Genomic DNA, 23,331 nt, shown 5'->3' with positions numbered 1-23,331 from the left:
CTCCAGCCCCTCATGGCTGGTGTTTACTCTGCACCCTGGTACTGACAGCTGTGTTCCAGCTGTTTCACACCTCAGCACACACCCGGCCAGGCCGTGGGGAAACACTGAGGACACTCCAGATGATGTGCCCAGGGTGTATTTATTCCCACCTCTGTGCTGGTTTGCCCTCCTCAGCTTCTGTGTGTACACATGTCCCTCACCCTGTTCCACACCAGGCTTTTCTAGAGCAAAAAATTCTTAAGTATCTCCAAAATGAGAAGTCCAAGTAGCCATTGCTATGAAACTGGAGAAGGCAATAATTAAGGTGACCCTGAGCTCCTGGTAACAAAGTTTCACCCGGCCTCCTGGCATTAGTGACCGTGCAGTGAGGTCTCAAAAGTAACAAATTAAATGTATTAAAAGCTGTTACTACCAGAAATTTTGTTTTCCCTGAGCCTGAACAACTCAGCCGAAAGGGGCATTATTCCCTTTTCACCTTCCGAAACAGCGCAGTGAGTGTTTACCCACACCTCCCAGGCCACTGCGTGGATGCACAGCTTTTTGCCTCTGATAAATAATTAACATTTTCCTTTAGAAGAGAGAAAACGAACCCAAAAATGAGGACCAGAGGCAGGGGAGATGACATCCCTTGGGCAGCAACAGGCCTGGCACACGTGACGGCCCTGTCACACCACGGTGCCACGTTTGCTTGAGTGGCAGCCCAGACACGGAGGGGCAGGACACGCTCCCAACACATTCCCAATGTGCCAAGCTCCATCCTGGTCCTGCCATCCTCTGAGCCCAGAGGCTGAGGATGCAGAGCCTCATGCAATGGGTGATCCCAGCTGCTCTGCGCTCTGGGAACCTCAGGGACAGCTTCAGGAGTGTCTGTTTGTGTTCCCTGTGTATCCTACGTGCTACAACTCCAGGGCATCTGGGACCTGTTCTTCTTGATCCTGGGAGCCTTCCCGTGGGGGCAGGGACCTGCCTCCACAGTCACTGCAAATACAGTAAAATTGTGATATAAGTCAAAGTACAACTTAAGGCAGCAGTTTTCCCTAAAAGACAAGTTTTATTATTGAATTGTTATTTATCTTAGGAAGATAAATGCTAAGATGGCACCAACAGGGAGCATGGATTCTGGGTTTCTACTGGCAATGAAACTTTGTGACTGACTTTGGGGGTGACGGTGCCCCACAGATCAGTGTGATTTGGGGAAGGGCAGCGCAGAGGGGCTGAGCCCCAGCTCTGAACGCTCCCTCCGCAGGGCCAAAGGTCGGGCTCTGCCACGGGGCAGCCGCATCCCAGCCCCACGGCCCACCGCCAATCCAGGTCCCGTGACAGCCCTTCCTTGGCATCTGGAATGACAAACCCGGGCGAGAAGCACCGGAGGCGCCGCCAGACCCGCTCCCCTTGCGGGGCCCCCGCTCGCCCCACGGCCGCCCCCGAGCGCGGTGCGGAGCGGCCGCACACCGGCGGCTCCCGGGGGAGAGGGGGCGGAGGCGGGGGGACCCCGCGGCCCGGCCCTCGCCGCTCGCAGCCCCCGCCGGGCGCCTCTGCTCCGCAGGCCGGGGCCGGCGCTCCGCGGCGGGGGCGGCCGGGGCCGGCCGGGGGTGCCCGGGGGATCCCGCGGCGCCGCCGCCGCTCGCCCCGCTCCTATTGACTTCCCATTGTGGAGCTTCGCAACAAAGGGTAGGATCCAAACCCTGCCCCGTTTCGTCCAATCAGCGCGCAGAGCGCCCGCCCGCCGCCGATTGGATCCTTCTCCTCCCTCAACACCCAATCGGACGCCTACTTTAACAACCAATCAGCGCCCGGCCACGCGCCCAATCAGCGCCGGGGAACCGGAGCACGGCCTTTGTGTGTGGTGACGCAACGGCGCCGGCGGAGGTCCCGGCCAATAGTGCGGCGCGTTGCTTACAGGCATTGTGACGTCACCGCGCCACGCGCGCGCCCCCGCTATAAAGAGCGTGTCCCCGCGGCGGGGAGGGCGCAGTGAGCGGCGCGGCGGCTGAGGAGCGGCTCGGCAGCAGCACGGCGTAGAGGATTCGGCGCGCAGCGCTACCGGCACCGGCGCTTCCTTCTCTTCCTACCGGTAAGTACCGGACAGCGGACGGGTCTCGAAGCGGGCGGTGGTGTTGCGCGGCCGTTCGTGGCCTTGGGTTCTCCGCGGGCGCGGCGGACAGGCCCGGCCTTGCCTACGTGCCCTGAGTCACGGCCGGTTCCCATCCCCCACCATTGCGCCTCCCTCCCCCCCCCCACCCCGGGGCGGCCCGGGAGGAAGGAGGAGGCGGCGTGACTCAGTCGCCTTTCCCCGGGGACGGGAGCGGCCGGGCCGCGAGGCGGGGGCGGCGGGGTAACCGTTACCCCTCCTCCCGGTCCCGGGGGAGGCCGCTGGCCGCCTGCCCGCCGCGGGGGAGGGGGTGAGGGAATCGGCCGCGGCGGCGTCGGGCCCGGGGGTCACGGGGACAGCCGGGCCTCCGTGTCACGCGTGTGTGTCTCTGTAGGTAAGTGAGGAAAAATGGCCCGTACAAAGCAGACCGCCCGCAAGTCCACCGGGGGGAAGGCGCCGCGCAAGCAGCTGGCCACGAAGGCGGCCCGGAAAAGCGCCCCCTCTACCGGCGGCGTCAAGAAGCCTCACCGCTACAGGTAAGGCCCTCGGCTCGGCCCCGGCTGCCGCAGCCCCTGCTCCGCCTCACCGCCCCCTCCTCCCTCTCCCATCCAGGCCGGGAACCGTCGCGCTCCGTGAGATCCGTCGTTATCAGAAATCCACGGAGCTGCTGATCCGCAAGCTGCCCTTCCAGCGGCTGGTCAGGGAAATCGCCCAAGATTTCAAGACAGATTTGAGGTTCCAGAGTGCGGCCATCGGTGCTCTGCAGGTACTGCCGAGGGCCGGCTGGGCTGCGGTGCCGGGGGAGCTGCGCTGAGGGGTTTTAACAACGTTTCTTGTGCTCTTGAAACAGGAGGCCAGCGAGGCATATCTGGTGGGTCTGTTTGAAGACACAAACCTGTGTGCCATCCATGCCAAGAGAGTCACCATCATGCCCAAAGATATCCAGTTGGCTCGCAGGATACGGGGAGAGAGGGCTTAAGTGAAGGCTGTTTTTATGGTGTTTTGTAGTTAATTCTGTAAAATACTTTGGTTTTAATTTGTGACTTTTTTTGTAAGAAATTGTTTATAATATGTTGCATTTGTACTTAAGTCATTCCATCTTTCACTCAGGATGAATGCTAAAAGTGACTGTTCACATAAACCTCAGTGATGTTGAGCCTCGGGCTCAGGAGTGACAAGTTGCTAATATGCAGAAGGGATGGGTGTTCTTTCTTGCTTCTCATGCATGTTTCTGTATGTTAATGACTTGTTGGGTAGATAAACTTGTAAGGTACTAGAATTGATATAAATGTGTACAGGGTCCTTTTGCAATAAAACTGGTTATGACTTGATCCAAGTGTTTAACAATTGGGGCTGTTAGTCTGACCATGCATCACTGTGATCCAATGTGGACTTCCTTCAGAGGGTGAAACTTCAAGTCTTAACCACAGTGTAACTTACAGTTTCCTAAAAAACGTAAACCTGGCAGCTATAGAATACACTATGTGCATTTATAATAGCTATTTTATATATTGTAGTGTCAACATTTTTAAATTAAATGTTTTACATTCACATGTGAGGAGTCTTTGTCATTTGGTTTGGGCTTGAAGAAGCTTCTGCCTCCTACAGATTGCTGTAATCTTGGGCTGCTGCTGTGGCAACTAAACTTCTGCTGGCACCAGAATGGAGAACTTTTGGAGTATTTTGGAGATTTTGTGCAGCTTGAGTCCCTGCTGTGGCCAGAGAGAGTGGTGCCCTACAGCTGTGTAGGGTGCAGGAGGACTGGCTGAGGCTGCAGTGGCTTTTTGGGGGACTTTTCTCTGATCTGGGCACAGGCTTAGTTCTTTCTTCCTTTCTAGTGGATGCAGGGAAAGTTTATTCTGGATTTGTGACTGGTCTGGCTGAAGTAAAACCACCTGGCTGTTCCTGAGCAGTGTGGGGAGCATTCCCATGGGGTTGGGCTGTGCCAGTCCTGGATCTGCGTGGGGAGCAGCTGATTGCACACCGTGGGAGCAGATGGGGTGGGGGCTCCATGGGATTCTCATTTCCCATCCACACTTTTGGATGGGATGTGACTGAATTCAACCCTGTGGGTTCCTCAGCTGCTGGGCTGTGGTGGAGGAAAGTGCTCAGAGGTAATTACCACTGAGCTTGGAGGGCAAGGCTGCTGGGCCCTGCCAGAACAGGCTCTGCCAGTCAGGCTGGGGCTGTCACACAAAGCTGCACAGGGAAGTGGTTGAGCCAGCCTGGCTTGATTTATTCCAGTGGAAATTGTGCTGTTCTGGGGCAAGTAGCAGCAGTCCCCACCAGGTTCCAGTATCTGTGATCTCCCACCCAGGATGGTGAGGAAGAGGATGGTCTACCACCACAATGGTGAGGGAGAGCATGAAATCCATCCCAACTCGCTGTGAGAGGCAGGGCCTGCATCCCTCAGCTGCTGCTGCTGGGCCAGTGGTGCCTCATGGTGCTCCTCTCCCTCAGACAAACCACTCTGTGTGCTTGAATCCTGCAGCTGGAGGAACAGGACAGGCACTCCTCACCACCCTCTCACACAGCCTCCTCCTCCTCCTCCTCTCCTCCCTGTCCTGCGCTGCTCCGAGCGCACCCAGCCCCGGCTCAGCAGAGTCCTGCCACAATCCTGTTCTGAAATAAGTTTTATACAAGTAATTCCTATTCCCCTTGCTACAGCTGTAGGGGAAAAGGCATCTTTTGCCTTTGCTACAAAGTAATGAGGTTCACAACTTAGACACAAAGTTAAGCACCAAGTAAGGCTCAGTGATCTCAGGTCAATCACCTGGGCAGGGCTCTCCAGGGCCCCTGCCTGCCAGGAATGTCCCCATGGGAAATCTGAGGATCCTCAGTGGCCCATGTAATTCAGGAAGAACCACACAGCTTGCATTTAGGACAATTAAAAATGGAAGATTCCAAGTCCTAGGATTTTTGCTTGGTTTGGTGCTGAGCTGCAGTAGCAACCTCAGCTCCTGCAAGAAAAGTATGTTTAAAATAACATCCCTTGAAAACAGTATTTCCTCCAAGTTCTTCCTGGAAACAATGAAGCAGCTGGGTATGCCTAGAAGCTGTTTCTTAAAATAAAATCATTGTCAAGTGGTCCTTTATAAAAAAAACCCCCACCAGAAAAATACCAAAATATCTCTTCATCTTAGTAACCTCAATGAAAGGAATTAAGTCAGATCCTGCTTGTGGTGGACCGGAACAGAATTCCTGCTATTCCACGGTGTGACTGATGGCAGCTGAAGCCTTAAACCCTTCCCTTACCGATTCTCCCGATGATTTCCTCGCATTCCTGCTCAGAGCTGGATGCAAACACCAGGCAGTGGAACGTGCTCTCGTCAGGGCTCTCGGGGGAAGAGCTAAAAATGGAAACACATCCATGATCCAGGCAGCTCCGAGCCCAGCCCTGCCTCCCGCTGCAGCAGGACCTTGTGGCTGCTCTGAGGTTTCCCAGAGCCCCATCCCAGAGCCACAGCCCTCTGTGCCCTGCCAGGATCCACAGGCAGCACTCACAGCACACACAAGGCAAAGATCCTGGGGCTCCACGTGCAGCGTCCCACGCAGGAGATGGAGGGGTAGGAATGGCGGCACAGGAGCTGTGAGGGACAGGGATGGGCAGGGATGGGGACACAGGAGCTGGGCAGGGACAGGGAGGTGGCACAGGAGCTGTGCAGGATATGGAGGGGTAGGGATGGTGGCACAGGGGCTGTGCAGGGACAGGGATGGGCAGGGATGGGGGCACAGGAGCTGGGCAGGGACAGAGAGGAGCAGGGATGGTTGCACAGGGGCTGTGCAGGGACAGAGAGGAGCAGGGATGGTGGCACAGGGGCTGTGCAGGGACAGGGATGGTGGCACAGGGGCTGTGCAGGATATGGAGGGGCAGGGATGGTGGCACAGGAGCTGTGCAGGGACAGAGAAGGGCAGGGATGGTGGCACAGGGGCTGTGCAGGGACAGGGATGGTGGCACAGGAGCTGTGCAGGATATGGAGGGGCAGGGATGGTGGCACAGGAGCTGTGAGGGACAGAGAGGAGCAGGGATGGTTGCACAGGGGCTGTGCAGGGACAGGGAGGGGCAGGGATGGTGGCACAGGAGCTGTGCAGGGACAGGGATGGTGGCACAGGAGCTGTGAGGGACAGGGATGGTGGCACAGGAGCTGTGCAGGAGATGGAGGGGCAGGGATGGGGACACAGGAGCTGTGCAGGGACAGGGAGGCGCTGTTTGGGGCTCTGGTCAGGCCCTGCCAGCCCCATTCCTGGTTTATTCTATCCCCAGCTGGGCTCCCCATGCCACCAGATTCCCAGAGCTTGGATGTCACTCACTCACCTTGGAGGAAGCCTTTTCCTGCACAAGGACTTCTGCCTCCCTCACGTCAAATAAAACCTCCTGCAGGGGGATGAGGGGGAAGAAGCCTCGATCAGCACAGCCCTGAGCTCTGTTTTTAATCAGACACTCACCAGAGATTATCCAAATGCAGAGGTGATGAAGCACAGTCAGCCTCAGCTTTTTCAAGTTTTCTCTCTGCTGCTTCTTTTCCTCCACCACCCAGTGCTTTCACACTTCAACCTTTTCAAAAACAACTCCCAGAGGCTCAAACTACAGTGACCTGAGCCCTAAAGCACCCCTGGAATCAGGTTTAGCCTTCCCAGAGTTTTCCAACTTCTTTCCTGCATGTGGCTGCATTTTTCCTTAATGCCCTTTCCTATCCTGGCTGCTGAGATGCTTCTGACCTGAAAAAACCTCACAGGGGTGATGGGGTGGCAAATATTCAGCCAAGCCAAGTGAACCTGGAGCTGGAAAAAATATCCATGGCCTGCATTGGAAAAAATATCCATGGCCTGCATTGGAAAAAATATCCATGGCCTGCTCCATGGCCTGCATTGTCTCCCAGAGCCCTCCCCAGGATGTCCCCAGCCCTGCTGCTCACCCGTGGTGCCAAGTTCCTTTCCAGCACAGCAGGGATGGCCCCCTCCAGCACCTCTTTGCCACCATACTGAAATGGAATGGGAAGGGGGGAATAACCCTTGGAGACATGAAGAGAACTCCAAAGAGATGATTCACCCCCCGGCAGGTCTCTGCCCCACAGCCTCACCGTCCCAACGCTGGTCTGGCCCAGGAACCGCAGCTTGTAGAGCAGCCTGGGGAGCAAAGGGCTCGGGGGCATCAGAGGGAGGACTCCCCACATCCCCCCTGCTGCTCTTTGCAGGGGAAGATGCTCCCAGGCCTTGTTCTCACCTCCAGGCCACGGGGGCAGCCTTGGCCCCACAGCCCGGAGCAGAGCTCAGGGATGCTGTGGGCACAGCCCATGGCACAGACCCACCTGCCCCCCTGCAGCTGCCGGGGCTGCCCCTCGTCCCTGGGGCTGTGCCGGGGGCTGTGCTGCAGCTGGAACTGCGGCTCCTTCTCCTTCAGGGCCTCCAGGTAGGGCAGCAGCGGCTCAAAGACGCTCCCGTCGTGCCAGCGCCACCGCAGCAGGCGCAGGGCGAGCGGTTCTCCCTTCAGCCTCTGCAGCACAGCCCCAGCCTGCAGCGAGGAGGGAGCAGGGGCAGCAGGGGGGACAGCCCTGGCCTGTGTCCCCTGTGTCCCCTGTGTCCCCTGTGTCCCCACCCACCTGCCCGGGGGAGGCGAATCTCAGGCAGCAGCCGTTGATCTCATCCAGGATGTCACCGGCCAGCACCACCTCGTCCGCCTCTGCCTGGCCCTCGGGGAGCACCTCGGTGACAAAGACTCGGCCATCCACGTACCTGGGGGTGCAGCCGAGCCCCAGCTCAGCCCCAGGGACCCTGCCTGGCTCCCCTTTGGTACCATCACCCATACACTGAATGCAGGGAAAAGCCACCCCATGGACAGCAGATACTGGCAAGGCTGAGCTCATGGGGAGAAAAGCACCCGAGACAGCCCCAGTGCTCTAAGCTGGATATTTATTTCCCTTTTTTGGGGCATTTTCAGGGCTGTGCTGACCAGATTCCTCTGCAGAGGGGAGAGGAGGATCAAGAGTTCCTACCTGAGCACCATCCCCAGTGCTCGGCACGGGACTGTCTCATAAATACTGCACACCTGAAAGAGACTGGATGGTGACAGTGGCAATGGCCGTGGGACACCCGAGGACCCCGTGCCGTGGATAATTTCTGGCACTGATGCCAACCTGGGGCTTTGGGAGCCCAGGGAGAGGCAAATCCCAGCGCCCCAGGCTGAGCTGGGACTGTCAGTGGCCGCTTGTCTCAGGATCCGGCTGTGCCCACACCCTGAAGGGACAAAGCCGCTCTATGGATGGCATGGCAAAGCAACAGCAAAGCCTTAACCCACTGAAGAGCCCTCCTGGCTCACCCCACATGTCCCCACGCAGCCGGGGGACGCAGCTGTCCGTCCCCAGAGGCGCTGCTGTGTGCAGAGCACTCAGTGTCACATCGCATTAGCCGGGCTGAGCCGGCACTGCCTGCCAGAAATGCCCCAAAGCCAGCGGCATCCCGGGCTCTGCAGCACCACCACGGCTCAGTGCACGCCTTGGCCAGCCCCAGAGCTGCCTCGAGCTTTTTGGGGATTCTTTTGGGTTTAAAAGGTGGTGGAGGGATGCTCTGCATCGTTAAAAGACATGAGGGCGTCCCCGCTGTTCTCAGTACCACACTGATGTTTCACTGAGCAAACCAACTGATGCATAATCTGTGTCAGCCCAGGGAAATGGGGATTCTTTTGGCAATCAGGGAGGGGAGCACGGGAAAACATCACTTATATCAGAGATTCAGGCCTGGGTGCTTCCCTTGCTTGGTTTTACTCCCACGAATGCTGGGATCTGCTCCTGGTGATGCTGCAGGTACCCAGCACTATCCAACCTCGATAGCAGAGGCAGCTCTGCTCATCCTGGTGAGCCTGAGCCAATTCACCCCGGGGTGTGTGGCAATCCCTCCCCACCATACTGCTCCTTATCTTCCTCCTTTGACTTTTCAGGGAGGGCCAGGTGGCGGAAGGACGGCTCCCCATGGGCTCTCACCGGCAGCAGCCAGCTCTCGTCCAAGAAGCTGCAATTCTGCAAACAAAGGAGTGTCAGGGAAGGGGCCAGGGCCCCACGCTGGCAGCCCTGTGCTGGTCACCACCCCACTGATTCACCACTGCACCTGCAGGTCCAGGGAGAAATCTATCTCTGTCAGCACCAGCAGCAGTGAGAGGAACGGCTCTGCAGAGGGATGGGGATGGAGAGAGGCAGTGTCACTGCTGGGTTCTGGCAGCCACAGCCTCACAGGGGCACGGCAGAGGACAGAATGGAGCCATTTGCAGTGTAACTGATGAGTCCTGGGAGTGAGGCCTTGAGAGCATCCCAGCACCACGCACCCAAGTGCTGCTGGAGGCTCATCCCAGGCTCCTGCTGCTGGCACAAGGGCAGCTTGGCACCTTTTTTCCCAAAACTCAGACAAAGACTTGCACCAAATGCCACTGACTATTTCTCCCCTTAGAAGCACAGCAAAGCTGCCCAGGCTCTCTCCTACACAAGCCTTGCAATCACACTGCCAGGTCTGCAATCTGCTCATGCACCAGCAGCACGGGTGATTTATAAACCATTGATGTACAGGTTTAACATGGGATTATTTATCATAACCAAAAGATTAAAGGCTTCCACCTTGGCCTGGCCCCCCAAAGAGTCTGGCAGTGGATGGATGGAGTGCTGCAGCCTGTCAAGGCAATGCAACCATTTAAACCCCTGTGCCACCCTCAGCCCAGGCCCATCCAACACAGTCTCTCCTCAAAGCCAGACTGGGTCTGTTTAAGCCAGAATCCTTGGTACAAATGTATAACATGGAAGACACTTCAGAAGAAATTTTCCTATCCCATGCCACTAAAACCAACCTTAGATGAATTCAAATAATGTTTAAATATTTACACTTTGTTTGGTTTTTTTTCTTCCCATCACTGCAGCAATGTATTTAGATTCCAGCGCTAAGTTTGGATTAGAAAAATCACGGTGGACTCTTCCCCCTCCCCTGCAGCAGCAGCGCAGCGCCATAACACAGGCTGCATCCTGCCTCGGCTGAGCCCCATCTTACCCCGGAGATCTTCCCTGCCGAGGATGGAGCTCCCTGGGTCATAGAACTGAAAGCCAGCGAAAAGCACAGGTTATCCTCCGTTTCACAGCCCACCGCCCGTGGGCAGCGTTCCCCCCGGTGCGCACCTGCAGGAGCGGGGGGCTCTGTGCCAGCTGCCCCACGGCCGCCGCCAGCGCCTTCCCCCGCAGGGCCCAGCGCACCCAGCAGCGCCCGCGGCCCTGCGCCGTCCGCGCCCGCTCGCAGCCCGCGGCCCTGCGGATGCTCACGGACAGAGGCTCCGGCCTGTTTGGGGACAGGAAAAGCGGCTTTGGCATCAACCGGAGCGTCCTCCCTGCGCCTGGGCTCTTTGGGATGAGCGTGTGGCTCATGGTGACAGACGCCACCACAGCTCAGATTTTCACCCAGCCCAGCTCGGGGCGCTCACCGGCCGCTGGTGCCCGCGGGGAGCTGCTCCAGCCAGTGCCAGTAATCCCGCCTGCGGAATCCCCAGGCCGGTTCTGCGGGAGAAAGGGAGTGCGAGACCCCTCGCCGCGGGCCTGGGCACGCTGCCGCCGCCCGCCCGGGCCCCGAGGGTCACTCACGTCGGAGCCCCTTGCGCAGGATGCTCTCCAGCAGCTGGCAGAGGGACACGAGGTGCGGCGAGGTGTCCGTGCAGGGGCCCCCCGGCCTCCCGCAGCCGCAGCACCGCTCCTGCGGGGCGGAGAGACAGCGGCGGTGCCGTGCGTGCCCAGCCGGGGCGAGCGGACGGGATATCGGGGGGACAGCTCTGCACGGCCCCGCGGGGGGATCCGATACCCCAGCACGGCACTGCCCGACCCCCCCGGGGTAAACTTCTCCAAAGGCACGGCCGGGCGGCGGGGCTGGCCCGGGGAGCCCCAGCGTGGCCCCGCCGTCGGTCCGGTCAGACCGGTACCGAGCGCGGCCAGGAGAAGCTCGCACAGGGGCGGGGGGCCCACGCTCACCTTTAAGGGCGCTGAGCAGCGGCTCCTTCCTGGCCATGGGCTCGTCGTGCCCCAGGGCCAGGCGATCCCGCGACGGCGGCTGGATGGGATCCAGGAACCAGGAACCGGGAACCGGGATTCGGGAACCAGGAACCGGGAACGGGGAATGGGCCCCGCCCCAGGAGCAGAGCGGAGCAGACCGGCCCCACGGGCGGGGGGAACCTCACACACACACACACACACACACACACACAGGTGTACGTGCACTTGAACGGAAAGCACAGACGCTGCTGTACATCGGTGTAACACAGTGACACACACACCTATTGATCTGTACAGATACACAAATTCCATACATTGCACAGGCAGAACCCGCATATATGAGACACATGTGCAAAACAAACACGTATTAATCTCTACGTGTATTAGCACAGGCTTTGGCATATGGATATATGCGCTATGAATCTTCGGTGCCGGCCCCCCAGCAGGGACACTCGGGGTGTGGGGGTGCGCCGTGTCCGTAGGGATGCGCACGGACAGCGATTCCCAGCACCGTGAGAACAGGCGGTGCGGGGCGGTGCGGGGTTTACGGGGCTGTTCGGGGCTCCCGGTGCGGAGTGCTCGGGGCTGTTGGGGGCGCTCGGGGCTGTTCGGGGTTCCCGGTGCGGCGCAGGGTGCTCGGGGCCGTTCTCGGCGCTCGGGGGCGGTTCGGGCGATCGGGGCGGTTCGGGCTGGTTCGGGGACTCGAGGCGGTTCGGGGAGCTCGGGGGCGGTGCGGGACTCCTGGGGGCGGTTCAGGGCGGTGCGGGACCCATCGGGGGCGGCGCAGCTCGGCCATGGCGGAGCCCGGTACGTCCGCGCTGCTGGCGGCCGCTCGCCGGGTGCACGAAGAGGCTTTCGGGGGTCCGGCGCTGCTGGCGGTGTGGGCCCCCGGCCGGGTGAACCTCATCGGGGAGCACACCGACTACAATGACGGCTTCGTGCTGCCCATGGTAAGGGCCGTGCTCTGCCGCCCGGCCCCGGGCTCTCGCCGTGTCACCCTTCCGGGTCCGCCTGGCAGCCCACGGGGGTTCTCGGCCACCGCCTTCCCACCCCCGCCCCGGGGCGTCCCCTCTAGGAGAGCCCACCCAGGACCCCGAGGGATCCTCTGGGATCCCCTGCCCAGAGCGCGGCGTTCGGAGCCGGACCTGCTGCAGCCCCCCCTGCAGACCAACTCCTCGCTGCTTCACGGGGATGAGATTCTATTCCCAACCACCTCTCCGAGAGGCTGGAGCCTTTTTTCTGCAGCCCCGACAAACAACTTCCCGTTCCCAGAGAGCGATGTTTTGGTGGCAGAGATGGTTCAGAGCAGCAGGAGCTTCCTGCTCCTTCCGAGCCGCTTTGGCTCAGCGGCGAAGTCCCCACTCAGCCCTAAATCAAATCTACAGATAATTAATTACTGTGAGGCCGAGGAGCGTGGGAGCAGGTCAGCTGAATTCCCTGACAGACAAGGAAACGTCCCGAAGCCTCTCCCATTCTTGGCGTGATTACCTCTCCCCCGGAGCCCAACAAGCAGCACCAAGCTGGGGGTCAGGCCCAGCATTCAGTGGGAGGACTGACCCTGTGGGTCAGTAAATAGGCAGGAATTTTAATTCTGTGCCAAGCCAGAGTGTGCAGTGGGGCTCTGGGGGCTAAAGAGAGCACTTGGGTGCTCCAGCTGTGGGCTGAAGCAGCCACAGCTGTCACCTGCCACCCGTGGGGATGCTCCAAGGGGTGCTGCAGGGTCTGAGCCCACCTTCCCCACCCCAGGCCCTGCACCTGGGGACGGTGCTGGTGGGAGCCCCCACGCAGGACGAGACCATCTCCATCGTCACCACCTCGGCAGAGGCAGATGAGCCCCACAAGGTGCAGTTCCCAGCTCCCACTGCCAGCAGCCCCCTGAGCCCGGGGCAGCCCCAATGGGCCAACTACATCAAGGGCATCATCCAGCACTACCGGGGTAAGGCCGGGCTGAGGGGTGGGTCAGAGCCCCCCTTGCAGGGAGCTGCTGTTCACATCCAGCTTTGAGGCTCTTCTGGTGTCTGTGTAATCCTGCAGCTCTGCCAGGACCAGGCTTCAGCCAACTCAATCTCAGCTCCAAAGGTTCCTGTGCTTGGGGGGCTGCAGGGTCACACTCTGCTGTGGGTCACCCTGTGTTCTGATTGTTGCACAGGGGCTCCTTGTGCCATTCCCAGTGAGCTGTGGGGCACACACAGCCCTGCAGGGGCTCATGGCCCCCCTCCTCCCTTCCCTTCTGCTCCTGCAGGTGGTCTCATGCCAGGCTTCAGCGCTGTCGTGGCCAGTGACGTCCCCCTGGGCGGGGGCCTCTCCAGCTCGGCTTCTCTGGAGGTGGCCACCTACACCTTCCTGCAGCAGCTCTGCCCTGGTAAGGCAGCAGCCTGTCCTGGGCCCTGCATCTGCTTCCAGGGGAGCTGGGGTGAGGGAGGTGCCCTTAGCTAGATCACACAGCCCTTGGGAAAATGCTGCTGTGAACGGGTAACAACTCCTCAGCTGGCACTGCCCTGCCTGTGTGGCTCCTCTGGTCATCCAGCCTCACCTGCCCAGACGTCTAAAATCCACGGCCAGGGGGATGAGAGGAAGTTCCCTTGGGAGCATCCTCTCCCCACCCTAATGGCCCCAAAAATCAAGATACCTGAAATACCAGTGTCAGTTATCCAGCTGGATCTGAGGTCCAGGCTGGCATAGAGGCCATGCAGGGGTGCAGGAGCCAGCACTTGCAGCTGTAAAACCTCATTCCTTGGGAAAACAACCTTTCACCTCCATGTTTGCTTCCCCTGCCCCCAGGCAAGGGACAAAGTGGCAGGAGCTGCTAACCTGTGTGTCTCTGCTGTGGCACAGACGATGGGGATTTGTCAGCCAAGGCGCTGGCGTGCCAGAAGGCGGAGCACACGTTTGCCGGGATGCCCTGTGGGATCATGGACCAGTTCATCTCCGTGATGGGCCAGGAGGGCCACGCCCTGCTCATCGACTGCAGGTCAGGGGCAGGTGCTGTGCTCACCTCCTCGAGCAGCTGGGGCTGAGCTGGCCCGTGGCCATGAACCGAGGGCAGGAGTGCAGGGAGAGGTTAACCCTTGAACGCAGCCCAGAACCTCCTCATGGGCGTGGGGCAGCCTGCGCTTTTATTCCTCCTGGTCTTGATTCCTCCTCCTGCAACCTTTCTGCTCCTTGCCTGGCTTGTCTTTCCCACGGTCCTTAGGGTCTGTTATGGCACTAATATTTGGGAGGGAGTGCAGTGCTGGAGTGAAATCCCAAACCTGCTGGACTTTGCCTCTGTAGCTCAGGCTCTGCCTGCCACGTGGCCTCACCTGACTCAGGTGTGTGCGAGCCGGGGCGGGCACACGGCTCAGCTGTCCCTGCAGGTCCCTGGAGACCAAGCTGGTGCCGCTGAAAGACCCCAGCCTGGCCGTGCTCATCACCAACTCCAACGTGCGGCACACGCTGACGGGCAGCGAGTACCCCACGCGCCGGCGGCAGTGCGAGGAGGCAGCGGCGGCCCTGGGCAAGGCCAGCCTCAGGGATGCCACCATGGCCGAGCTGGAAGGTGGGCACAGCCCTCCCCTCACCTCTGGTCACTCCCTGGGGCATCAGGAGTATTGGAATTAAATAGCAGTATTGCCGGGTGGAACGTGCCTGGGCTCGTCTGGGCCTTGCTGCTTGACCAGAGGTGGCAGCTGTGGTGGTTTCACCTCAGAGATGCCTCTGGCCAGCTGTGTGCTGCAGCTGGGCACTTGGGACAACTCCAGGCATGCAGGACCTCAGGTTTACCTCTGGCAGAAAGGCTTTAGGCGAGGTGAAGAAAAAGGAGTCAGTTCTGATGGAGGGTTTGGATCCAGAGCTTTATTCTGGCCCACAGGCCTCTGAATGCAGCAACAGCTCCAGCAGAACTCCCGTGGTTGCTGTTCCTTTTAACCCCAGGGAGAGGGGCAGGGAAGGGATAGGGATCCCACCAGCCAGGTAAAGGAGGGGAAGTCTCAGGGGACAAATGACACCTGGATGGCCCAATGTCCCCAGGGCTGAGAGGCATCTTTTGAACTCTCTCAATCACACTACTCCCTTGCTGCAATGCCAAGATTGATGGACAGCTCTCAGCAAGGGGGCAAGGGAGGGGAAGGGAGAGGTTGGTGGCATATCTGGGGAAGGAACTGGGAGAGCTGAAACAGTTTATTACATCGCACCACAACACAGGAGCTTGGTGTCCCGGGGGCTGAGACCCGGGGCAGGTGGGTGGGCGCACACTCTGTGATGGGATGTGCTGCGGGCAGGGAAGCTTTGGCACAGGGTGGATGCAGGATGCAGCATCCTGCAGGCTGTGAGGCTTTGCTGCAGGAGCACAAATGTCCCTGCAGAGGCCAGGAGCCGCCTGGGGGATGAGGTGTTCCGGCGGGCCAGGCACGTCATCGGCGAGATAGCGCGGACAGAGGAGGCAGCGCAGGCACTGCAGGACAAGGACTACACCACCTTCGGGAAGCTGATGGTGGAGAGCCACAACTCCCTCAGGTGAGGGTGCCCGAGGATGCTGACAGCTGGGCCAGGGTCTGCAGCACCCAGCACTGCTGCTGTGGCAGTGGCTGCACAAGCTGGGGCTGTCAGGGCTGCAGTGGTTGTGCCCAGGGTGCAGGACAGGGCTGAGCACGGCTCTCCTCTCTCCAGGGATGACTATGAAGTGAGCTGCCCGGAGCTGGACCAGCTGGTGGCAGCAGCCCTGGAAGTGGATGGGGTTTATGGCAGCAGGATGACCGGGGGAGGCTTTGGAGGCTGCACGGTGACGCTGCTGAAGGCTGGGGCTGCAGACAAAGCCAAGAAGCACATCCAGGTATGTGGCAGAAAAGTCCCAGGATGGGGGGCAACAATAAGAGACTGAAAGATCCCAAGGGGACACTCAGGGGCACAGCACAGGGACATTGTTGAACTGTCACTCCTGAGCCATTGGGGTTGCTGGAGCCCATCCATGGCCCTGAGACTGTTGATGCCACTGAGCTCCTGCAGGCACTTCAGTACCGTGCCAGTCACAGAGCCCTGCCCCAGGACTTTGTTGCATTGAGAAAGGGAGTGAAAAAGTGCTGGGGGAGCTTCAGGATGGCCAAATCCATCCACAGAAAAGTGATCTGAGCTGAGCTTGGGTACTCCTGAGCTGAACACTGGCAGTTATAGCCCTCAGTGCCATCACCAGTGTTCCCTAACTCAGCACCTTGGTGTGCTCAGGTAGCTGGAAATTCCAGCAGAATGGGGGTGTCAGGACATGGGGCCTGTGGACAAGGCAGAACTTCATTTTACTGCTCTATGAGATCATGGTGCACTCTATAAATGGCTGGGGGAGGTGGGAGAGAGGAAACAGGACCAGGAGTTACTGTTCAGTGAAGAGTGGAGGTAGGTGAGTGTGGAACTGGCCAGCAGGGCCTTTCCCCCCAGCTCTGGCAGCCCCCAGCCTCAACTGCTCCTCTTGTTTTTCAGGAGAAATACAGTGGCAAAGCCACCTTCTACCTCAGCAAGCCCTCGGCAGGGGCAAAGGCTCTGTCCATGTAGAGGAGTGACCACCTCCCCTGGGAACCTTGGGCTGGCATTGCCTCCCTCCCCAAGGCTTTCCCAAGGGGATCAGTTTGTCCATCTGCCTCACTTACCTAATAAAAGTAAAGCATTTGCATAGTTGTTCTGTGCCTGTGTGGGCCAAAAGCACTTGGGAGTGTTCCTCAGAGGATACTGGTTTATCTCCATTTGCACTGGTGCAAGGAACCATTAGCAGAGCTGCAGTCACAGGAGGGGATGGCAGTGCAGGAGCTGCAGGCACTGACACCTGGTAGAAGTTCCTGCTTGGGAATCTCCCTCTGGCCCCTGCCCTGCATCTGCTGCAGATGGAGGGAGAGATTTTTTTATTTTACTTTAAAAAAAAATCAACAATAAAGAGGCAGAATATAGAGAAAATATTTATTGAGTGCAAGAGGAAGCCATCTGATCAAAGACCTGCTCTGGATCCATCTTGGAAAGGCTGAAACAGCACCAATTCCAACAAGCAGATAAATTAAAAAAGACAGGCCTGGGTTAGTGCATGTGCATGGGGAAGGCCTGATCCCCTGGAGAGCAGCTGATGGGGCAGGCTCTGCTCTTGGAGAAAAGGATCATCTTTGGTTAAAATGCTTGGGAAAGTCCCTGTTTAGGCAGTTCTCAGTGTCTGACCCTGGGGCACAAATCCTAAAGGGTCACAGAGTCCTTGAGCAGGAGACAAAATCCCAACCCCAGGCACGAAGGGAGCAGGGAGGGAGGCAGCCTCATGCCCCTGGTGCTTGCTCAGGAGAAATAATGCTTCTTGAAGGCACAGTAAAACCTCAGGGTTGGTGAAGGATCCCTGGAGCCAAGTTCAAAACTGACCCAGCTCCACCTGCAGTCATGGAGATTCCCGTGGACTTGATTCACCCACATCCATCTTTGGCTGAAAGGTGTTCAGCCCTTCCCCCAGTAAAATAAAATGCCTGAAGAGGAGAAGGAGCTGTTGGTGGTGAGCTCTTCTTCAGAGTCCAAAAGAAAAAAAGAAATAGAAAAAGACATAAAGAAAACCACCAAAAAAGCCAAGGTTCATTGTGAGATCAAAGCAGGCTGGTGATGCAGCCAGGGGCCCAGGCAGCTGCTGCCTTGGCTGGAAGCTCCAACCCAGAGAGTGGCAGCTGCTGCTCCAGGCAGGCTCCTCAGCTGCTCCCATGCAGCTGGAACACAGCAGGGAAAGCTGCACTGCTTGTTGTCCCTGGCAGAGGGCAGGGAGCCTCCAGGGATCCTGCCCAGCACTGGGACATCAAACCCAGCAGGGTCTCAGCTCAGCCCAGCCCTGTGTGAGGGGAGCTGAAGCTGAGGCTGAAGAAAGGACTCTCAGACTTGTTCGGGATAGTGGGAGTGCCTGTTGTTCCAGGCCTGCTCTTCCTTTGTGTTTACTGATGGAGCACAGGTCCCTTTATGGATCTTGCTGCTGGGCAAAAAGTCTTTTAAAAGGTACCCAACATCTTCTGCCCTGAAATCTCCCTCTGTCCACATCAGCTGTGTGAGGAATCCCAGCACAGTTCCCGTCTCTCGCCTCTGGGAAGCTCCCAGCCCTTCTGTGCCCAAGTGCTCCAGCTGGGAGATGTTCTGCAGTGGGTGGATCTGGGCCCTTGCAGCCTCCTACTGGAGCCTCTGGGGCTGAAGGGTCCAAGGCAGAGCCCACCAGCCTCATCACAGGGTTAAAATGGCCTTTGGATCAAGCCCTTGACTCATTTCTTCCTGTTATTCATGTTTCCCAGCAGCCACAGTTCCAGTGTAGCCTCCACATTCAGCATAGATCTCATCCACCTCCATTTTTTTATAAAATAATAAAATACATTTATATATATTTGTATATATACTATGAAAACTGTACAGTGTTGTATGCAAAAAAAAAAAAAAAAGCATCTGAGGCCTTGAAGTAATGCAACACAAATGAAAGGTTAGTCTTTGCTCTCGTGGTACCAAATGTCAGCAGCAAAGGACAGACACAAATAGGTGCAATAAGAAAGCACAGGTTACCCCAAAACCCTACCTTGCAGCTCTCATAAAACCCCCATATTGAACAAAACAACTCCAGTGGACAGGTGAGTCACCAGAGAGCCTGGAGCAAAAATGGAAATGGTGACCCTCTACAAATCATGGTTTTGACACCTGAGATCCTCTCAAAACGGTGGACCTGACAATAAAATCATTCCATTCCATTTACCTGGGGAGGCTGAAGCCATGGAGACACCCCAATTTCTGCCCTGGAGGATGAGCTCGCACACCCAGAGCTCTGAGTGTGCTGGGCTCCAGAGGAGAAGTGCAGAGCCTGGAGTGCCTCAGAGGGTCTGTGCCTGCAGGAGGAGCTGCCCAGGCACCAGCTGGGTGAAGCCCCTTTGGGTTGTTCCATAAATCCTGGCACTGATCCCAGAAGTGCTGCTGGTGCTCGGCCTGCCCCAGCTCAGGCCTCGTAGAACTGCCTCTCCAGCTGCTGGCTCAGGGTCCCGCTGGCCAGCACCGTGTGGCTCACAAACTCCTGGGTCAGGGTGCTGCTGGAGCTCTCCACGTGCTGCGTGGTCACCAGCATCCCATCTGCAAGGGAAGGGTGGGGTCATAGGGAACAGGGTCTGCTCTGCCCCACGACTCCAGGCACGAGTTTTCCATCATAGGAAATGGCATTTAGGGACCTCTCCCCACCAAGTTGTCACAGACATATTTTATGAAAAATCCTTTCATTAGGATATTTTTTCCTGAGAAGCTGAGAGGCCTCAGAAACAAAATGTAAACAATAATTATCTGCTGCTGTGGAATGCAACAGGTGCATCTGTGATTGATCTCATGTGGTTGTTTTTAATTAATGGCCAATCACAGTCAGCTGGCTCAGACTCTGGTCAGTCACAAGATTTTATCATCATTCCTTTCTATTCCTTGCAAGGCTTCTGAAGAAATCCTTTCTTCTATTCTTTTAGTATAGTTTTAATATATACTTTTCTTTTAACATACTATATATCATAAAATAATAAATCAGCTTTCTGAAACACAGAGTCAAGATTCTCATCTCTTCCCTCATCCTGGAACCTCTGCAAACACAACTACACCAAGTGACCCAGTGCTTTGCTATGTCAGCCAAGGATTTGGATTTCTTGACAGCTCCCAAACTCTCCATGTTTCAGCATGAACCCATGAGCTCAAGGGGAATAACATGGGACAACTACACTGATGTGAATAAAGATGTTTGTCCCACTGCTCTGTTTCTGTCTGCTCTGAAGAGATTGAACCTTGCAGGAAGAGCTCTGATTTGGTCCTTAGTGATAGTGCTGGAGGACTCCCAAATGCAGCATTTCCTCCAGGACTGGGCAGCACCTGTGGAAATGGCTGCAGCTCTCCCTGGGGCAAAGCAGGGACGCAGGGGAGGAAAAGAGCTGACCCTCTTCAATCCCACCTGATAAAAGCAGCCTCAGACCTTTGGAAAGAAGAAATACCCTTTGTTTTCTGAGGGTTGAAAAGCAACAATTAGCCCCTACCTGTGAAGTGGGGATCCAGAGAGGAATGGCTGATGCTGGTTTTGGTGGTGTAGTCAGTGGGGAATTTGTAAACTTCTCTCATGTACTGCTGTCCTCCAAACTGGGAGAAAGCACCTGGGGAGAAGGAAAGGAAATAACAGTCAAGAAATAACAAAGAGCTTCCAAATCCTCAACACTGCCCAGTGAGCACCAGCAAGCTCAGGAATCTTCCCTTGTTGATATTAGAGCTAGGGTCAGGAGGAACAGGGAGGACTGGGAAGGTCTCACACTGGGCAGTAAGAAGCTGCCTCCAGGTATTTGTAGAAACAGGCAGAAGTTTCACCACAAGTTAAACACAGGCAGGTGCTCCCTCATTTGATGCACCAGGACTGGGACAGTGCTCACCAGGCACAGCACTGCCCTCATGGAAAACTGTCTCCATGTCTTTCATGGAGCATGGAGTCACCACCAGAGCTGGAAAGTGACTTCAGGAGTTGTGCTCCCTGCTCTGAGAGGTTTCTCTTTGCACTCCACAAAGACAAGGGCACTGTACCTCTGTCCTGAGATTCAATGGTGATGAGGCCTTCTCTCTCAGGCCCGAAGCCTTGGGTGGTGTTGGCTTGCACTTTGAACTTGTATGGGACATTCTCACTCAGGTGGGGCACAGTCAGGGTGGTTTCCAGGTTGTCTCCTTCGACATAGATTGTCCTGGGCTCTCCTAATCCAGAGACACAAGGTGGTGAAGACAGATCAGAGCAATGATCCCTCCAAACACACAACTCCTCAACTCTGCTGCCTTGGCTGTCCCTGAGCCTTACAACCCACGGGCTGCAGGCCTGCATCCACTTCTACTGAGGGTTAAAACAACTCCATTTCACTGCAGTGGGGAGCCTCAACACCCTCCATGGAGTTTTGGATTAAGTCCTTCCTCTTCTCACCACATTTGTTAGCCCAGACCATGCAATGGCATGAAGTGTCAGGAGCCACCATCTCCCAGGCCTGGAATCAGCCTCGTGCCCACACTTTATCTGCAAACAGCTCTTTTCCTGGTCCCAGCCAAAATGCAGCAGATTGCTGCCTTAGCTGGAGGTGTCTGGTGCTCAGCACAAGGGGGCTGTGGTGACACTGTACCTCCTCCATGCAGCATCTCACAGGTGATCCTGTAGCCCAGGATGGGCCCGTTGGGCTCGCGGGGCCTCTCCCAGCTGAGGTGCAGAGAATCCGGGCTGAGGGCAGTGAAAACCAGGGGTCCAGGGGCACAGGGGGTGCTCAGGGTGAAGGGGGTACCTGCCAGGGCACAGGAGACAAGTCAGAATCACAGCAAAGGCAGCCTGGGAGGGATCTGCACAGAGCATTTATGGAATGAGCTGCAAGGGCTCAGCTTCCTGGACAAAGAGTGTGAAGTGAGAGTGTGGGGAAGAAGGTCCTGTTCCAAACTGAGAGGAAGGAAAAGAGAGGTGAGGATGTGTCAGGACCCAGGACATCCCTCTGGCTGTCCTGAGCAGCCAAGACCCCTGCCAGGGGGCTCAGAGACCCTGGCACAGAGCCCAAAATGCCTGTGGGTTTGATTATGACCCTTGGAGCAAGTAACCAACCTTAGATGAAGATCTGCAAGCCATGACAAATTAAGTAGAATGATAGTGAATTTATCACAAGGTGAAAAAGTAGATTTTGGGGTTTTTAGAACGGGGATTCAGGGGGCAAGATGGAGAGAACTGGGCATATCCAGCCTTTCTCCTTCTTCTTGGCCTCCATCTTCTGCTGTGATGTTGGCACTTGTGGATTGATTTAGAGTAGAAGCTCACTGTCTAACATAGGTGATAGGTATTGGAAAGCAATTGTAAACATTTTATACATAGTTTTTAGTATAAAGACATAACACTGCCCTGGGAGAAGGCAGTGTGGCTGGAACTGTCCTGCTGGACGGACCTCAGCAGGGCAGGAGAAAGAATTTTATAGATAAGAAACAATAAACAACCTTGAGACTGAGAAATGAAGAGCCCTGACTCCTTCTTCAAGTGCCAGGCTGGGAAAAGAGACTTTCAAACTCTTCTTGGGGTCACTGTGACCAGCTAGAGATCCCGACAAGGATGTGTCAAGAGGAGATAAAACATCCAGGCCAGCACTGCAGAGAGCAGCACAGCCACCAGTGCCACCTTCCTGTCCCAGTAGCTCACCTGGCACGGGGCTGAGCGGGCTCTGCGGGTCCACCTGGGACTCGATGGTGATGACTCCCTCCCTCTCGGGGCCCCAGCCCTCCTCACTCTGCGCCTTCACCTTGAAGATGTAGGAGTGGTTGGGCAGCAGGTCCTCCACCACTACCGAGTTCTGGCTGGGGTTGGGGATGGTGATCCTCTGCACCTCTCCTGGGACACACAAGCAAGAGATGTCAACACCACGTTGCAGGCACAAAGACAGAGCTGCAACTTGCACCTAAACTCTGTCTCAAACTGCCTGCAAAAGCCATCCAGGGTCCCTCCCCAACCATCTCCATCACACCTCGCCACCAACAATGGGTAGTGCAGGGAGAAAAAGGCTTGGGAGAAACAACATCTTCTTGAAAACTCAATGAGTTTCAGACAAAAGAATTATATTTTCACTAATACTGTCCTGAGATTCATGTAAAAATAAGATATTTTCATTTCAATCCTTCTTCCAAGTCCTATGTGTTGAAAAAAATTCAAGTAAGTTGTTTGTGCTGATGGAGAGAACCAGTCAAAAGGGGTTCTTTTTTGGAGGAGAGATGATTCTACAAGCAACTCCAGGACTTGCTCTCCCTCGAGGAGAAACAGGGAATGAAAGCTGTGAGGTAGCTGCAACATTTCCTCACAAAAAAAAGGCAGCTAGACAAGGACCCTGAATCCCAGAATGGTAGAATGGATGGAAGGCACCTCTGGAGATCACCTGGTGCAATATCCCTGGCTCAGAGCAGGATCATGCAGAGCCAGAAGCCCCAGAGCAGCCTCCCCAGCACCCAGCAGTCCCAGCCAGCCCAGGGGGTGCCACTGACCTCCGCTGAGGAGCTGGTACTGCACGCTGTAGCCCTGCACCTCCTTGTCGCAGCGCGGCTCCTGCCAGCTCACCTTGAGCGACGTGGGGCCCAGGGCAGAGAACACCAGGCGGGTGGGGGTGTCAGGGATGCCCAGGGGCTTCCTGGAGTCTGAGGCACGAAGGGAACATCAGGCTGGAGGTTTTGGGGATGGGAGTTAAGGGGGCGGGGGGAGAGGAGGGGGTGGCACAGGCA

At 56.9% G+C, this 23,331-nt stretch overlaps 4 protein-coding genes across 4 annotated transcripts in view; 2 read left to right on the top strand and 2 right to left on the bottom strand.

Annotated features, from left to right (window-relative positions):
* The first annotated feature begins 1,875 nt into the window (after nt 1-1,875).
* Nucleotides 1,876-3,648, top strand: LOC131566064 (histone H3.3A). The gene is made up of 4 exons (XM_058817254.1): nt 1,876-2,074; nt 2,487-2,628; nt 2,705-2,858; nt 2,943-3,648. Exons 2-4 carry the CDS (start codon nt 2,501-2,503, stop codon nt 3,069-3,071), a joined length of 411 nt encoding a protein of 136 aa, XP_058673237.1. The 5' UTR covers nt 1,876-2,074; nt 2,487-2,500; the 3' UTR covers nt 3,072-3,648.
* Nucleotides 3,649-4,444: 796 nt separating this feature from the next.
* On the bottom strand, nt 4,445-8,188 carry LOC131566255 (uncharacterized). The gene is made up of 9 exons (XM_058817481.1): nt 8,086-8,188; nt 7,693-7,825; nt 7,402-7,604; nt 7,174-7,219; nt 7,009-7,074; nt 6,408-6,467; nt 5,597-5,679; nt 5,348-5,442; nt 4,445-4,583 (listed from the first exon to the last, which is right to left on the bottom strand). Exons 1-9 carry the CDS (start codon nt 8,094-8,096, stop codon nt 4,549-4,551), a joined length of 732 nt encoding a protein of 243 aa, XP_058673464.1. The 5' UTR covers nt 8,097-8,188; the 3' UTR covers nt 4,445-4,548.
* Nucleotides 8,189-11,894: 3,706 nt separating this feature from the next.
* Nucleotides 11,895-16,736, top strand: GALK1 (galactokinase 1). Its single transcript, XM_058817075.1, has 8 exons — nt 11,895-12,050; nt 12,847-13,036; nt 13,343-13,462; nt 13,936-14,071; nt 14,457-14,638; nt 15,444-15,594; nt 15,748-15,910; nt 16,549-16,736. The coding sequence occupies exons 1-8, from the start codon at nt 11,895-11,897 to the stop codon at nt 16,618-16,620; spliced, it is 1,170 nt and encodes a 389-aa protein (XP_058673058.1). The 3' UTR covers nt 16,621-16,736.
* A 291-nt stretch (nt 16,737-17,027) lies between these two features.
* The window catches only part of ITGB4 (integrin subunit beta 4), a 35,113-nt gene continuing 28,809 nt past the window's right edge, over nt 17,028-23,331 (bottom strand). The window contains exons 36-41 of the mRNA XM_058817076.1: nt 23,098-23,247; nt 22,265-22,453; nt 21,219-21,374; nt 20,641-20,805; nt 20,109-20,222; nt 17,028-19,176 (exon numbers count right to left, since the gene is read on the bottom strand). Coding sequence (XP_058673059.1) covers nt 19,046-19,176; nt 20,109-20,222; nt 20,641-20,805; nt 21,219-21,374; nt 22,265-22,453; nt 23,098-23,247 — 905 coding nt within the window. The 3' untranslated portion in view covers nt 17,028-19,045. The remainder of the gene's footprint in view (nt 19,177-20,108; nt 20,223-20,640; nt 20,806-21,218; nt 21,375-22,264; nt 22,454-23,097; nt 23,248-23,331) is intronic.

Source organism: Ammospiza caudacuta, chromosome 19 (assembly GCF_027887145.1).
Source record: "Ammospiza caudacuta isolate bAmmCau1 chromosome 19, bAmmCau1.pri, whole genome shotgun sequence".
NCBI lineage: Eukaryota > Metazoa > Chordata > Aves > Passeriformes > Passerellidae > Ammospiza > Ammospiza caudacuta.
Note: the sequence above shows the minus strand (reverse complement) of the source record. Positions and strands in the feature narration are given on the sequence as shown.

Coding starts and splice junctions, on each gene's coding strand:
- LOC131566064 (XM_058817254.1), top strand. CDS start 2,501: ATGGCCCGTACAAAGCAGACCGCCCGCAAGTCCACCGGGGGGAAGGCG. Junction 2,629..2,704: donor AAGAAGCCTCACCGCTACAG/GTAAGGCCCTCG, acceptor TCTCCCATCCAG/GCCGGGAACCGTCGCGCTCC. Junction 2,859..2,942: donor CGGCCATCGGTGCTCTGCAG/GTACTGCCGAGG, acceptor CTCTTGAAACAG/GAGGCCAGCGAGGCATATCT.
- LOC131566255 (XM_058817481.1), bottom strand. Junction 7,605..7,692: donor GATTCGCCTCCCCCGGGCAG/GTGGGTGGGGAC, acceptor TCCTCGCTGCAG/GCTGGGGCTGTGCTGCAGAG. Junction 7,075..7,173: donor GCCAGACCAGCGTTGGGACG/GTGAGGCTGTGG, acceptor ATTCCATTTCAG/TATGGTGGCAAAGAGGTGCT.
- GALK1 (XM_058817075.1), top strand. CDS start 11,895: ATGGCGGAGCCCGGTACGTCCGCGCTGCTGGCGGCCGCTCGCCGGGTG. Junction 12,051..12,846: donor ACGGCTTCGTGCTGCCCATG/GTAAGGGCCGTG, acceptor TCCCCACCCCAG/GCCCTGCACCTGGGGACGGT. Junction 15,911..16,548: donor AAGCCAAGAAGCACATCCAG/GTATGTGGCAGA, acceptor CTTGTTTTTCAG/GAGAAATACAGTGGCAAAGC.